Genomic DNA, 16,538 nt, shown 5'->3' on the forward strand with positions numbered 1-16,538 from the left:
TTGACACTAAAAAGTGTTTTGGTGAAATTGGGCAATTTTAAAATGGGTAAATGTTGTTTCTGGATTTTATCTTGATGGTAAGATTGTGAGCGTAGAGTATAGAAGTTGGGACGCAGATGAAGGTTTATATTTTGTTTACGGAGGTTCACTTTCCTATCACAATTTGTGTGAATATTAAAAATGGAGAAATATTATAAAGAAAAATAATTGACTGTCGATTGTTCGAAGTTAACAAAAAATGTTTATGCTTTTTTTATTCAGAAATCAAAACAAATTCAAATATTTTTTTCATTAAGTCAAAACATTAAAATTTTTAAATATTTTTATAATACCAATATTAAAAAATATTTGACTTTGAAAAATGTCGGACATTAACTTAGTAGGCTTGTAAAAGATTGCAATCATTATTTGTGTTCACCTGAGTGAATTCTTTTGAATGCTTGTGTGACTTAAAGATTGCAATTCCAAAAGATTGTATTCTTTTACAAGCCTAGATTTTTACCAAAAATTGCTCAACAAATTAAGGACCCAAGTGAAAAGGGGAAGACAAGAATAAAGTAATGATGGATTCTTTTAAAAATAACAATTTTGCAAAACAAATACTACCAAATGACAATTGAGAAACAATTAAATTTTCCCATTGATAATCTTGAGTTTAAATTGAAATTTGTTGGTCATATTGATAATTTAATCAATATGAAAGTTTGCTGTTGCCACCTGCCGTTGGCCATTAAGAGAACACAAGCTTTTGTCAGTGCCTCTTATGATGATATTATACAAATCTTGACTAAAGACGCTGACTCCTCCTCGACTATCATGCACCATGTGCTTCTCGTCGTTCAGCTCTTCTTCCTTCGTGTATAAGCGGATGCATTGATGGGCCTACAATGTAGTCGTTACCAATTTATTGCCACTTGCTACTTCGTGAAATAGAGTATATAGGTTCCTGATCTGTCCTTTAATGAAGGACCTCATTGGATATTTGGCTTGGCCAGAAAATCGTAATATTGTGAAGAAATATTTATTTGAGAGTTTTGTCGAGTTCGGAAACTGATGATTTTTGTTTTGCCGGAATTATTTTTTAAGCTCCATGATTTCTGCTTCTGTGACACTTGGATCCATCATATGTTGCTTTCATAATAGCAATTCGTTTTTTGGGGATGTCTCTTCTTCGAAAAACTAACCAGATATACTAACTGTTGACGCTATCAAAAGCCTTCTCGAAGTCGATGGCAGGTGTGGTAGTGCTCGATATTCAAAGCACTGTTTAATAATGAACCGCAAGGGTTTTGATGTGATCAATGCAGAAGAATTCAGCGAAGAATCCTGCTAGTTCGGCATCAAGTGTGCCCTCAAGGTGTTCTCTGATGCGTTTCTGGCGTTTTTTCCTAAACATGAAAAGGTAACATGAAAACATGAAAGTAATTTACGGGAGCCCGCTTAACGACGTTGGCGCTGCTTGTTTAAGCTCTGCGGGAACTCCATCATATGCTTCATTGTTGTTTTTATTCAAGAAATATAAATTTATTCATTTACTTGGTACATTTTTTTAAATTAGGAAAACAAAAATAAAAGTTTTAAATAACGTTAGTTAAAGGTGAAAATTAGGTTTGACTCGTAACAAACTGTTTATTTCAATAAAAACAGATTTTCAGTTCTAAAAAGATACAACTCCTATGAAGATATTATTTTCGTCATGTGTTATCAGATTTGTGGCGTTATTATATTTAGAGCTTCAAGAGGATAAATATTGCTCCGTAAAATAACTCCTTCAGAAATAAATCCAAACAAACATCTGAAATAGCACCACATCAAACACATGCCTCACTTTTATTTTGTCAAAGTGCTTTATGACCAACTTTTGAAAATTAGCGTTATTTTATTTAAGTAAACAACAATGAGGCAAATGTTTACAAGTTTCGCTGGCAGGCGTCATATATGGGGTGTGGTGCTGTGCCAAAGGTCAGAACGGATATAAAGACCCCCTTCTCGTCCTGTCGTTGGCTGGAAAGCGCTTTGAAGAAGAAATAAAATGGAAGGACAGTTCTTAAAGTTGGAGACTATTTTCAACCCTTTTTATGGACCAAAAAACAATTTTTTGGAACTTATTTTATGCCTTTTTGGGAATTAATATCATTTCCAAATTCGGGAATTAATTTCGAAATGTAATAAATGCCCAATTTTTTTTTGGAATAGGAGCTTTTTATTGTTGTTGAGATCAGTGTATAAGTTCTCTTAAAAAATAAAAAAACAAAATAGTGGTTTACTCTTCTAGAGCAACACAGAATATAATATTTTTTCTGAACGAAGTAAAATTTGAATTTTTTGATTTTTTTCAACAAAAAAAATTTATGGAGACTACTGTTATTTTAAATCTTCCAAAAGTATAAAAACGCCTAACGCAAATCTTCTTAAAACACTCATTTTTAAGTTTGAACTCAATTAGTTTTGGCTGTAGGGCATTACTTTTTAACCATCGTAATGTCATGTTTCAATAAAACTACTATTTCCAAAATGTAAATAAATCCAAAATATATGCCATATAGTTCCTATGTGTTTTAATTAATAATTACTAAATTTACTTAAAGAACTTTAACTTCCAGAGGAAACTATATACTAAAAAGCATATTCGACCCTGAAAAGACATAAAATTAGTTGAAAACAAAGTCTTAGACCATTTTTTTACAGATTTATATTATAATTCATAAGCTTTATTAAAAACCTATACATTTTTTTACTAAGTTTTCTGTCAATTAAAAACTTAAAGGCACTTCTATTTATTGAAGTTGGGAAGACATTTTCACGAAAAACTCAATTACATTTATTTGTTATTAAAATGTATATAATATATAATTTTTCAATTACTTTAAATTATAAATGAAAAATTTTAATTACTAATTACATATAATTAAAAAAATATCAATTACTTGTTAATTTAGTTGAAAACTAAAGCAATGATTAAGAATCATTATAGTAGTCTAGACCCACTAACAACGTCAGAAAATATAACTTCTAACTTAGTTTCTACCAAGAGCATAACTTGTAGCTCATCCATTAGGTGTACTAAGATCAATAAACCAAATAGCTTTGTTTCTTCTTTTAAATTAATAACAAATCACACGTTCTTCGATTCAATTTGCAATAGAAATATATGGCCCGCAGAGACTTTAGTCAAAGAATTTGCAAAAAGTCAAAAACGAGGTGTTTCTTTGAAAACCAAGCCAAAAAATTCAACAGGCTTGCCCTCTTCTACCAAAACGTAAGGGGATTCGTAGTAAGACTGCTGACATATCCTCAACTCCCAATCATTTCCACATGACGTCTTAGTTTTGACAGAAACTTGGCTTAATTCAAGCTTTTCCGACACAGAACTTTTCAGCCAAGAGTTCGATGTTTACAGAAATGATCGTCATGTTGGTAAAGCAAAGGACATTTTACTTGACTTGTAACCACCTTACTGAACACAGTAATTTCTTTAATTGCTTATATAATTTTGGCTTCAGAAGAGCTAATTTCCCGTTGTTGTCTAAAGATTTAACCATTTCTGGAATTGCTGATGCTTTAGCATTTTCTAATATTGACGAAGCAGTTTCACTTTTTTTATAAGATCCTTTATAATTGTTTAGAAAAAAATGTACCTTTTAAGAAATCAAGAAATACAAACTTTAACCACCCTTGGTACACGAAAGAATTGCGTTTACTGCGTAACAAAAGAAATAAGGCATGGAAAACGTATCTAAAACTCTGTCTCCATTCAACTTCTCTTTTTATGTCGAACTCTTTAACCAATTTAGATCTCTTTCTAATTTTGTATATGCTTGTTATGTTACAGATATGGGCACCTCTTTGAAAGAGAATCCTAAAAAATTTTGGAATTTTGTAAACTCAAAGAAAAAATCAGATGGCTTTCCAGTTAACTTCACTTACAAGAACCTTTCGTTAGATAAAACTGTTGATATCTGTAACGCTTTCGCAACGAATTTCCGTGAGTCATTTGTTAATAGCCCTGAAGAAGGTGATGAAGTATATTTTCATAATCTTCACTCCTTTTTTGCAAACTAGCTGTTGTCACATACCCGTACTACAGAGTACGGTCCTTGATCTTTTATATGCGTTGAATAATGACTGCTCAGCCGGTCCTGATGGTATTCCCCCGATAGTACTAAAAAAGTGTAGTAATGCTTTAGTTGAACTTCTTACGGTCTTATTTAAACTTTCTCTGAAAACAGGCAAATTTCCCAATATATGGAAGAAGTCATTTCTAACACCAATTTTCAAGAAAGGTAACAAGGCGGATATAACAAACTACAGGCCCATTGCAAAGCTTTCTTGTATTCATAAATTGTTTAAACAAGTTGTTTGAGAAAGTGTAGCATTTTTAAGTAAAAATCTCATTTGCGAATAGCAAGATGGTTTTGTAAAAAAAGATCAACCGTTACTAATCTCCTCACATTTTCAAACATATGTTCAAACGCCTTAGAACAAGGTTATGAAGTTGACTGTGTTACACTGACTTTTCTAGAGCTTTTGACCAACTCAGCCACGTAATTATTTTATTTAAACTTAAGGCTCTTGGTTTTCCACCATTTTTCTTAGCTTGGATTAAGTCATGCCTTGAAAACAGATCCTACGAGGTAAAATTTAGAAATTGTCTTTCAGAACATTTTGTTGCTCAATCTGGTGTTCCCCAGGGAAGCCATCTTGGCCCTTTTCTGTTCATCCTGTCTTTTAACGACGTTTCCTTTAAAATCCAGACGATGACTTTTACTAAAAAACGTATCGTTAGTGTATTTGATTATTGTATATCACAGCAAAAACTCTGTCGCGTCTCCACATTTGAAGATTTAGGTGTACATTTCTGTTCCAACTTCGAGTTTACACATCACATTAATTTTATTGTCAATAAGCCAAGTTCTATGCTTGGTTTTATAAAACGCTGGGCAAAGGCGTTCAATGATCCCTATGTTACTCTTTCTTTGTACAATTGCCATGTTCGTCCTCATCTTGCATCGCAGGTATGGACTCCTTATTACGAAATTTATAGAAAACGTATTGAATTAATTCAGCATAATTTCAATCGCTTTGCCCTAAAGGGTCTTCCTAGGGAAGATCCTTATGATCCGCCTCCCTATGAACATCGTATTCGGCTTCTGCAATTGCAATCTCTTCATCAAAAGTTTGTTAATAATGACTTAGTATTTTTTCATTAACTCATTAATGGTGAAATTGATGCACCTTATTTGCTTTCTTGTGTACATTTGAATTACCGAGGCGGAATTCATCACCTACGTTCTTTTGATTTTATACATATTGACTTCCATAGAACTAACTTTGGGAAAAATTAAGCCTTTACATAGTTTTAAAAATTATATCAGTTAAAAATTGTCCTCTATTATTAAAACATTTACGAAGAGTTTCCCATAAGTTTTTCATAGCTCGTCGAGTCATTTGTGGTGTAATGGCTGCCACTTCCTGAGTGATTGCCTCCTTAAGTGCTTAATTCACTTAATTCTTGTGCGATCATCATGGATTCATATGAAGATGTGTGTGCAAAATTCATCTTACACTCCTATCAGACAATCCAAGAGAAGCTGCCCGTTTAATTTCTAAACATCTCGGAGATTGCTGGATAGACGCGCTTACACGTGCCACATTATCCGGCGTTGTTGCGGTTAAAGGTCGGCCAGACGATTTTCTCTTTAGCGCAGAACCCGTTGCTCTAAAGCTTGAAAACCAAACTTGAATTCTATTTCTATCCGGAACAGGATCATGGCGTCCAAGTTGAAATCGAATTATGATTACTAAAAATGGCACGTAGAGCTCTATCTATCTATACCCGGAATACTATTTTATCTATAAATAGCTTTAAATACAAACGTCTAAAAATACGGGAGGTTTTTTTACCGGACCCTGTTTAATTTAAACGTTAATTCAGGTTTCTAGCGTGTTCGGTTCCTAAGAACATTGGGTTAACCAAAATGTTCACCTTTTTTTTTAAATTGCTATATTTCAAAAACCACCCATTCGATTTTTAAAGAGTCCTTTCTGTACGAGTATTTTTGTGCATTATTATCAGTATGACAAAATTTATTTGAAGTCGATTTCTCTGCTGGTTCTTTCACTATGGACGACGAAAAAATTTCTCTTTAAAAATCTTTTATTTAGACTCTAGGGACCTTGAAACGTCGAAAAATGTTAATTTCTATTTTTGAATATTTAAAGTGTTTTTTTAAAATCACAAAATTTCCATACTGACCTAAGAATTGCAAGAACCTTTTTTTTCAAAAAACGTCAACTTTAAACTTTTGCTTAGAAGATAGGTACTAAACGTTTGAAGGTGCCCATATTCTATACATATCTTCTTGTATGCAATAGAATTAATACACTCATCTTAAAACCTTAATTTAATTCCATTGTTCTTTTGAAGAGCTAACAATCTTAACTCACGGAATTAATACACCTCCTTCGAATATGTAACACTACCATACAATATGCACATAAAATGGAAAACTAAACAAAATCTATTTACACATTTTTGTATATTTTCTTCATCATCACATGGAGTTGGGTATACCGTATTCTACACAGAAAAGATATAAGAAAATCCACAAATTAAAATTTCAATATGGCGGCGGTAGCGGCATCCGCAAATGTCATATAACCCTCCCACAAATGTCCCGACCAGTCTAACCGACAAAAATATACATAGCGCTATAGAAATGTGTATACTCGTATGTATGTCCTTTTCGAAACCCGAAAACGTAGAATGAAAGGACAAAAAGAAAACAAAACTAAAAAAAAGGAACCTCTCCTTAGATATCTATAAAAGACAAGGATATGAACTTAAAAAAAAATAATAATAAAAAAAAAAAGAATTCAATGCAAACAAAGAAGCCGAGAAGATGAAAAACTCAAAAAAGGACGAAAAAGTAGGTATTGCAGGACCTAAAACCACAACGAAAACAGATTTCAATTAATTCCGACAAGTAAATAAAATAAAGACACAGACTCTATGTGTGCTTCTCTCTATAAGAGACCAGAGCATCGTCGTCGTCGTCTTTGTCCTCGATGTAACTATTCGCATATGGCACCTCCACTCCACCTAACACAAAAAAAAGGACACCATATGCATTAAACACATAGAAATAATCCTTTTTCTCGTATAGATGCCTTTTTTTATTTTTGTTCTGCTTTCTAAGATCCTCTCAACCCTTTGTGTGCGGAGGGAATCAAGAAGCAAGGACGTCCTTTTTTCTACCCACACTATATACAGAGATGGGTGCCCAAGCCCATTTACCACACTGCCTTGCCAGTAGTAGTTGTAGGTGTGCAATTTTATGTACTTCTTGGGTATTTTTATTTTCTAGCCAAGTAAATACGAGACCAAGAATGATGGTGGTTGGCAAAACGCAAAAGGTATAAAAATAAAGAAAATAAACAAAAGACAGAAAAAAAGGTACAAAACACAGGAAAAAAAAGAGAACCACAATGTAAGGAAAATGTACTTAGCTGGATGATGGCTGGTCCTTGTATCCTGTTTGGATTTAACGAGCTCTCTTTGCGCATCCCTACAAAATTAGAGAGAAATTGTGTGTTCGTTTCTGTAGACTCTTCTTGGAGACCAAAAGCAATGTTGTACAGATGGGGAAAGCTCCTTGATGTGGCGAAGCTGGGGATTAATTCGTATACGAAACCATTTCCATATTCAAAGACGTCGACAACGACGACGATTTCACCTCCTTGTAAGACGTTGCTTGTCTTGCCTTTGTTTTAACCCCTCAACTTGGTAAATCCTTATATGCGCTGCTGGCTGGTAAATGCCCCACATTTCTGATGGAGAAACTCTTAAAACCCCCATAAAAGTCTCAACGACGATATAGAAGTGTTTGCCTTGTGCAGGCAGATAGGAAACATTAGATTTCTCATCAGGATCTTCGTTTGTGTGTGTGAGAGGAAAATCTCAATTTTATTTCCTCAGCTTTTTTTCCACTGCCACTGCTACTGATGCCGTCGTCGCCACCGTCATTCTTCAGAGAAAGAAGATGATTTTTTATTATTTTCATTCTCTGTGTAGGTGTGCCCCAAAACTCTGCAAAGAAAATATCTGCGCCAAAAATAAGGACGAACGGAGTACAGAGTATACGGCAAGTGTGGCAAGTGATGGTGGCAGAGGAATGGAGGCTGCTTTGGTTTGGTTTATTTTTTGATGTTTTTTTTTTATGTGTGTTGTTTTGTTGTTGCTGCTTTGGTGCGGTATTTGGAGCAAGGGGAGAGAGATCCTTGCTGCTCGCAGTGGGTAGGTCTATATGACTAAAGTACCCCAGATGAAGACGAAGAAGAAGAAGAAAAGCTTTTTGCGGCGCACCAATGGCACCACGTTATGCCCCACTCCTGGCAACGTATAACAACGATTTCACCGTACCCAGAGTGGCTAACCCTTTATCGCACATAGGGTTTCCTTACAGGACCGCATATTTAGGTTTTAGTGGGAGTGAAGCAAGCCACTGAACTATACGACGACCACGACGACGACGATATCCGCAGTCTCGTCGGTGTCGTCGTGTCCTTGTTTAGGGTATATCTTCCTATAATTCATTTGTAGTAGAATAAGGTTCTTGTTTTCGTATATTCTATGATAATGCTGTGTATCCTATATTGTGGCAACATACACACAAATGGAGTTATGTATACATTTAATTTGAACTTGTGATGCCGATGGTTCTGCAATTGCTGTTACCGTTGCCGTTGGCTTGAAACACTTCAAATTTGCTGGCTCCGTCATCTTCATCGTCGTCGCAAGCTTGAGAATATAAGATTCTCTATAAGGATGAGCCCCCGGACTAATCCTCCGACGCCGACTGTAGGTAATGTTGCCATCGATGATAATCATGATTCTTGAGTCCTGATGGCAACTTGGCGTACATCAGTGTGAAATGTGAATATATATACATACCACCTACATCTGCCTTACGTACAGCTGGCTGTTGTTGATTGTGATCATAAATGATACCGCTGCTGCGCGTAATTGTGGGTGGCATAAGTTGTATAGGTGCTGCAATGGTGACCAAGAAATGGTTGCTTCCAGACCAAAACTCTCAGTTTTGTGTATCTTGTTCTTGTCGTTCCATTCAAAGATACAGCCACTAGTAAGTATATCTCTCAGATTGGTATATGTACATATGTATGTACATAAAGGACTAAATACAGAGAATAATACCAGGAAAGGGTATTTCTTCTTATAAAATTTAAAGGAAATTTCCTAGATACAGTTACATTCCTTCAACACACACTAAGGCATACCAGTCTAAGCACATACACCTATACAATACTCATAAATAACCGCACATATATAGTATAGAGAGCACATCAAGAAGAAGTAGGTTGTGCCTTATGGGCGAAGGATCCTGCTGTTGGTGGTGTAATTATAATGATTATTTAGGTGGGTTTTGAGTGTGTATTTTTGGTCCTAGCAACATTCATGGACTTAAATAAGGTCATATACCTATTTTATAGGGAGGTCGATACGACATGGTGAGGAGCAATAACAACAACAACAACAACGATAAAGACGACGACGATAAGGACGACAATGAAGATGGTAAGAGTGAGAGTGAGAGAATATATGCGGGTGATAGTTTGAGGTTACCACCAAAGATGGTTACTTTTGGTTATGTACCTACAAGACGGTAATATTCTATATCTATGTATATTCAAAATATCCTTTTTTATTTTGGTTCTAATATTTATTTTGTGTATAAAATTTATTTAAGAGAGAGAGACCCATATTTCATAGTCCTCGTATGTTTTGTTCGAAAATTTTTTGAGAGTAGAATTAGTTTTTGAAAAAATAATTAATTGATCAAAGTTAAATCATAGCCACATTATTGTTGTTATGCCTTTTTGAAATACCTAAGTACATACCTATGAAATTTATAATTTAACGGAAACACTTTCGTGTATTGAAAAGAGTTATGTAGAAAATAGTATAAATTTATCATGAATATTGAAACAGATTTTTTGTGAAAATCGATACAGCAATGTGGTTTTACTTATAAAACTTATGTTGATCTGAAGGTCTCTTTAAATGGATTATTAAGAGCTAAAACTAGTTATCATTGAGCTTCCGCCAGTTTGAAGGTGTTACAATTTTAATATTTTTTGAATACTTTTATTAAAAAACGGTGCTTTAGAATTTTCAAACAAAAAACTTCATACATTTCTAAAAAAAATACAATATGATCTGAAAAAGTAAGGGGTTTTCCAGGAAGAGGTTTCATTTTAAATATATCACTATTTTGACAGCTGTTGCGTTTGAAGATGTCAAATTTTGAAATTTCATGAGTTAAAACTACGCCATTACTATAACTTAATCTAGACACTCTTTAACAACGCACTGATTTTCTCAAAATTCACTTCAAAATGTTGAATTATACAATTCACAAAACTTGAACTTTTGAGTCTTGGTAAGCATGTTGTGGACTTGAAAAAGAGAAATTGGTGACAAAATTGTAACTTAAATTTTAATTTAACTAAAAATATTGCAGTTTTAATCCGTAGTTTTGAAAAATGTCTATATTCAGTGCAAAAAAAGGCACCAAAATGTAATTTCCATAAAAACTTAAAGACTTTTGCAATGCCTTTCAGTTAACAATCAGAACTTAAGAATTTTGGTCACCAACACCGTAGTATGTTGGCTTTTTATGCCCTTGAAATTATATTGATTTTCATCAAAAAATCATTATTTGGAAAGCCAAATTTAAACTTAAGATAGGCTACATTAATAAGTAAAATTGTAGCATTTGGAGCTCGAAAAATCCATGAATAATTCTACATGGTTTGGTGAGCTTTTTCGACTGGCGACGCGATGGCAGCGTTATTGGAACTTACTTATTTGAAAATGTCAACTCGAATAAACTGCGCGTTCTAGCTATGATTTAAGATTTTGTATGACTGGAATGTATATTTTAAACAAGACTGTTGCGTTACATGCTACAGAAGCAAGAAAAAAATCTCGATTTTGGAAGAAAATTTTCCTAAACTTGTATATTCCTTGAAAAGGTGATATTAATTTGCAAAAAAATCTTATTTCTTTATTTATTTAATCCGTTAATTATCTAACGTTAATATAAATTTATAGCTATTTACATAATTTTTAATTTAAAATTTTAATTAACATAGAAAAAAATAAATACTATAACATATTAACATTGTCATTAACAGATGAAATTAAATTATAAAATTTATTGAAGACTGAAATCAATTGATTTAAAGGGCTATTCATACCATAGTTAGTTCTGCTAAAGATTGGACCTTAAGGTATCTGTCTTCTTATGCTAATTTGACTATAGCTAACATTTAGACGATTCAGAGCTGTTGCGGATTTAATAGAAACATTAATTAATTTTAAAATAAAACAAAATTGGAGATATTGTCTATGTTGTGAGAGTGTAGGGAGGTTTATTAGCAAAAGTTCCTGAGAATAAGGAGGTGGTGTTAATATTGTTGAAAACGAAGACAAAAACCCATACATCTTTTTTGGATACTTTCAAGTCTGTCAATATGAATAGTATGGTGCCCATATAACAGAGCCGTATTCAAGTATTGGCCAGACAAATGATACATAAAGAAGCTTTAAGACGTTGGGGTCACGAAAGTCACGAGAAAAACGTTTAATAAAACCCAGAATCTTGTTAGCTTTTTTAACTATAAAGTTATAATGGTCACATAACGTTAATTTACTGTCAAGAATAACACCTAAATCAGAGAAAACGAAAAGCTTTCAAAGGGAGGCAGAATCTAATAAATAGTTATAATCTATAATTGTTTTTTTTTTTGCGTGTAAAACACATAGTTTTACATTTGTCAATATTCAATAAAAGTTGGTTTGTATTGCACCATTCCCTAAAACTATGAAGATCTTCTTGAAGCTGTGAGCAGTCATTAATTGAACTAATAGATTTGAAAATTTTATTGTCATCAGTGTATATTAAAAGGGAGCAGTTTTTTATAACGGATGTTATGTCATTTATATATAAGATAAATAATAAAGGACCTAAATGGATACCCTGTGGAACACCAGAGTTGACGTAAAGTTGGACGGAGAGTTAATTTCTGAATATAACGATTTAACTTCTGTCCTTAAGATAAGACGAGATCCACGTCAAGAATTTGTCGTTAAACCCTTAGGCCTTAAGTTTATGGACTAAATTTGTCAAAGGCTTTACTGAAATCTGTGAATACGCCATCTACTTGCTTACGATCTTCGAAGGAGTCAAGGCAGAAAGAAGTGAAATTAAGTAGCTTTGTAATTGTTAATTTATTCTGGACGAAACCATGTTGATTTTCACATACAATTGAGTTACAATTAAAGGATAACATCTTACAGATAATGGACTAAAATAGTTTGGGAATAACGGAAAGTTTGGCAATCGGCTGGTAATTCGTTATTTCATTCTTAGACCCTTTTTTTATGAATCGGAGTTATAAATGCACTTTTCCATAATAGTGGGAAAATTGAGCTTCTAAGATATTCACTGAACAAAACAAACAGAGGGTACGATAAATGAGACCCACATTTTTAAAAACACATATTGGTACTCCATCAGGGCCAGGGTGATAACAGTCATCAAGTTCTGAGACACAACAAACAATCGAATCCTCATATATTGTCAAGTCAAGTGAGTTAAGGTGTGGATAATTTTGAGCTGGATGGAACGAATCGGGAATTTGAAAAGAAGGAGGCACGTTGAAAGCATCTTTGAAGAAATTAGCAAACATATTTGAAATTATTTGGGAGTCATGATTTGTTCTGTTATTAAAAGACATAGAGTTTGGGTAACCGTCAGTTTTTCTTTTACTTTTTACGAAATCCCAGAAGTTTTTTGGGGTCTGTTTCAATTCATTTTCAATTTTTATAATATAGTCAGAGTATAGAATATTGGAGTAGTCAATGGAAATATTTTTAAGTTCGGAGTAAATCCTGAAGTATTCTTCTGCTCTAGTTTTACTAGATTTTAGGCATGCCTTATTTCTTTTTTTTTTAAAGTTTTTTAATTGAGTGTCAAACCATGGTGATGTTTTAGAATTATAGCGAGATTTCTGTAATGGCGTAGTTTCATAAAAACAATTAAAAAGAATACTATACAAATTAAGACACATGTCATCAATACTACGATTTCGGAGCAGTTGATTCCAGTCAACATTACACAATAAGTTAGTTAGTTCATTAAAGTTACATTTTTTAAAATTGAATTCAAGTTTTTCATTTGATGTATTAGGGATATTGCACACATTTATATTAAGTGATATATTTAAAGCTGGATGGTGACGGTCATCTTCTACTAGTTTAACATCGGCTGGAGATACAGCTACTTCAGTATTTATCGTGTCGGAGAAAAATATTAGGTCCAAATATTTGTTGTATTGATTGGCAACCTCATTAAATTGAACAAGTCCACAAGAAGCTAAACCATCAATAATTTTGAATTCATTGGTGCTCGTTGGACTGATGTGTAAAATAGTTGAAATCTGATGATTTTGTCCAGTTGAGGTTCGGAAGATTGAAATCACCTATGATGAGCAGTTCATCATTAGGTTCCATTTGGTCGTGGATCTTCTCAGTTAAATGCATGCAATTTTCATAGACAAAACTGGTAGATCTTGGAGGTATGTATACTGAGATGATAAAGAGATAACCTGTTTCCAATTTGATTTTAATACATAGCATTTCGACGTCAGAAAGATCAAAAGTATCAACCAAAGTGCATATAAGGTAGTTTTTTACCGCGAATAGTATTCTACCACCAACTGTCTCCGAGGCGCTCGATTGGTGCTAATCTCGTCTAAAAACTTGGTTAGTTGAGTAAAGGGTTCGGTATCTATGAAGGAATTATTTAGCCATGTTTTTGTAAGAGTAATTATGTCATGTTGTAGATTGTTAATATTTTGTATAGATCGTATTGATCTTTGTCCTTAGGCCATTGACGTTTTGGTAATAAATCAAAACTTGTTGAATCTTGTTAAATATTCTGAATGAGTTTATTATATCTTTAAAAGATAAGACCCTTTCCACCGATTCCAGTCCTTGAAGGTTTTTGAAGTTATCGAGGCAGTACATCAGTCGTGTATGTGCGAATTGAGCAGGGAAAATTACTTAAAAAGAACATAGTGTTGCAATTATAGGCGTGGCGGCAATTTGGCTCAATAATTGTCAAGATTTTGTTCCTGGCCTTAGTTCAAATCTGACTTATCTAGGAAGTAAGGTTTAAGAAATTACTTAAAAAAACTTGATTTTTTTAACTTCTCATAGGAAGTTTTCGTAATGGGTCCGATTTGTCAAATTGAAAATTTTGACATTTCTCGACGTTTCAAGCTCCCTAGAGCCGTTTTTTACCATAGCAGTTTAAAAGAAAGGTGAATATTTTGGTTAACCCTAAATATATCACGAGCCAACTCGGTAGAGACTTAAATTAAATTGTATATTATATATTTTAACGTGATACCAATTAAATATATTAAAAAAAAAAAAAAAAACAATTTAAAAGTCTTTTTATAAATCGAAAAAACTCAAACAAAATTTGTCACGTCGAAATTTTTACGAATAAAAAATGATTTTATTTCCAAAACAATTTTGTGCAAAGAAAAATAACGTTTTTAAAATCTGGTAAAATTTTGAGAAAAATCGAATCGACAGTTTTTTTATAAAAAATAATATCCCTCAAATTAATTTTATTCATCCAATTTATAAAAATTTAAGAAATTCTACTAAAATTGGTAGAAATATGTTTTCGAAACTTACATAACTGTTTCTTGATAATGAAGCCTCTTGTCTATTGAGAATTTTAATAATATACTAAAATTATTTAAACATTGTAAAATACACATATATAAATATTATTTTTAAAAAAAGGAATATTTTTTGAGTTTAACAAAAATATCGAAATTTTAAAATCTTCGCAATAGAGTCGTCAACATACGTTCTTACTTTTATTTTTACATATCAATATTTGTATAATAATTTTAGAATGCGGAGTATTTTAAATGAAAGAAATTAATAATGTTTTATTTTTAATCTTTTTAGGTTTTGCCCATCATTTAGCTGGCATGCATGGACATCTGCACGCTCCAGACTGGCGTACATTGGGTGCAAATCCGGCCCTTGGTCGTCCTGGATTCCCTCATGGCGCAGCATTTTTCCACCATCAACATCCTGGATTTCCTCCGCACGTGCTAGCCAACACCTTAGAACGCTTAGATCGTCCAGGAATTCGATCAATGAGTGGTAAGGAGAAATAAGTTATAGAAAATTCTAAAGAACTGTTTTGAAATTAAAAATTTCTATTCAATTTCTATTTCAGAAAATCACCATCTAGCACAACTTAGTCAATTATCAGCATCATGTAATCCCCACAGTACAACCAGCCCTGAAGGATCACCGAACACATGTCCTCCCACAGCCAATTCCCTTCTGCATCACAATACAAATTCAGCCTCCTCACCGCTTACAAGTGAAAACGACAACAACAACAACATAGATGCTGGTTTCGAAAGTGATAGCATATCCGTGACTGGATCGCCAAGAAAAAGTACCTCGCCGCACGACGACGATGACCGAAGAACGCCTTCACCTCAAACTGGTGGTGCATTCACGGCCCTAATTCAACGAAATCCATCGCTGAGGAAAAATGAATTGTTTTCCGGATTTGCATCTCAATTCCAACAGCCACACGGATTTAATCCAGCCTTAGCCGCCCAACTATTCCTTCAGAATCCACTCATTCCTCAGCCAAGTCAGTGGCTCTACACACAGCTCTATGGAAACTATCATGACCTACCGTGGTTTCGGAATGGCACATCGACCAGCAGCACCAACAGCAATGCCACATCCAATGGAAGCCTTCAAGATGCCTCAGCTGGTGTGAACTTGGTCAAGAGATGTGTCACCCTAGTGTCACATTCCAATGACGACAAAGACAGTGAAAACGCCAATCCAAATGCATCCCCGCCTGTCACATCGACACGAAGATCCCCCTCACCAGCGGACATTGTTGACGATCGCAGTAATCGCAGTGGAAGCAGCTTGGGACCGATGCGTTGCAGGACGCCCAAGTCGTCCGATGTCTGGAGACCGTACTAGTATAGATTGTCGTCTGCTCGTTTAGATATTTTTTTAGATAAAATGTTGTGAATTTTCATATCGATGCACACAAAATTGCAGTGTATTTGTGCCACACCATATCGAATTTAATTTAAACCAAAGAATTAAAAAAAAACAAAGACACATGCATTTTTTGTTGATAAATAAATTAAAATTTAAGAAATAACAAAAAAAATAGTTAATGAATTTACGTAAAAAAAAGAAGAGAAATGATTGCGAGATGTGTATAGAAACGAATGTTATAGATACTTTTAATTGAAAAGAACTTAATATAATTAAGAAAAATTTATTAAATTTACAAACATTAAGTAAAGAAATTAAAAGAGCTAGATTTTTTTGAATTTGTTATGAACTTAAAACTTTAGTTTTAGTGGAAAAAACA

General features: G+C 33.6%; 1 protein-coding gene across 1 annotated transcript in view; it reads left to right on the forward strand.

Annotated features, from left to right (window-relative positions):
* Window positions 1-16,272, forward strand: part of LOC129946561 (segmentation protein Runt) — an 87,921-nt gene extending 71,649 nt beyond the window's left edge. The window contains exons 4-5 of the mRNA XM_056056801.1: window positions 15,080-15,280; window positions 15,357-16,272. Of these exons, the coding sequence (XP_055912776.1) occupies window positions 15,080-15,280; window positions 15,357-16,135 (980 nt within the window). The 3' untranslated portion in view covers window positions 16,136-16,272. The remainder of the gene's footprint in view (window positions 1-15,079; window positions 15,281-15,356) is intronic.
* The last annotated feature ends 266 nt before the right edge of the window (window positions 16,273-16,538 follow it).

Source organism: Eupeodes corollae, chromosome 2 (assembly GCF_945859685.1).
Source record: "Eupeodes corollae chromosome 2, idEupCoro1.1, whole genome shotgun sequence".
Taxonomy (NCBI): Eukaryota; Metazoa; Arthropoda; class Insecta; order Diptera; family Syrphidae; genus Eupeodes; species Eupeodes corollae.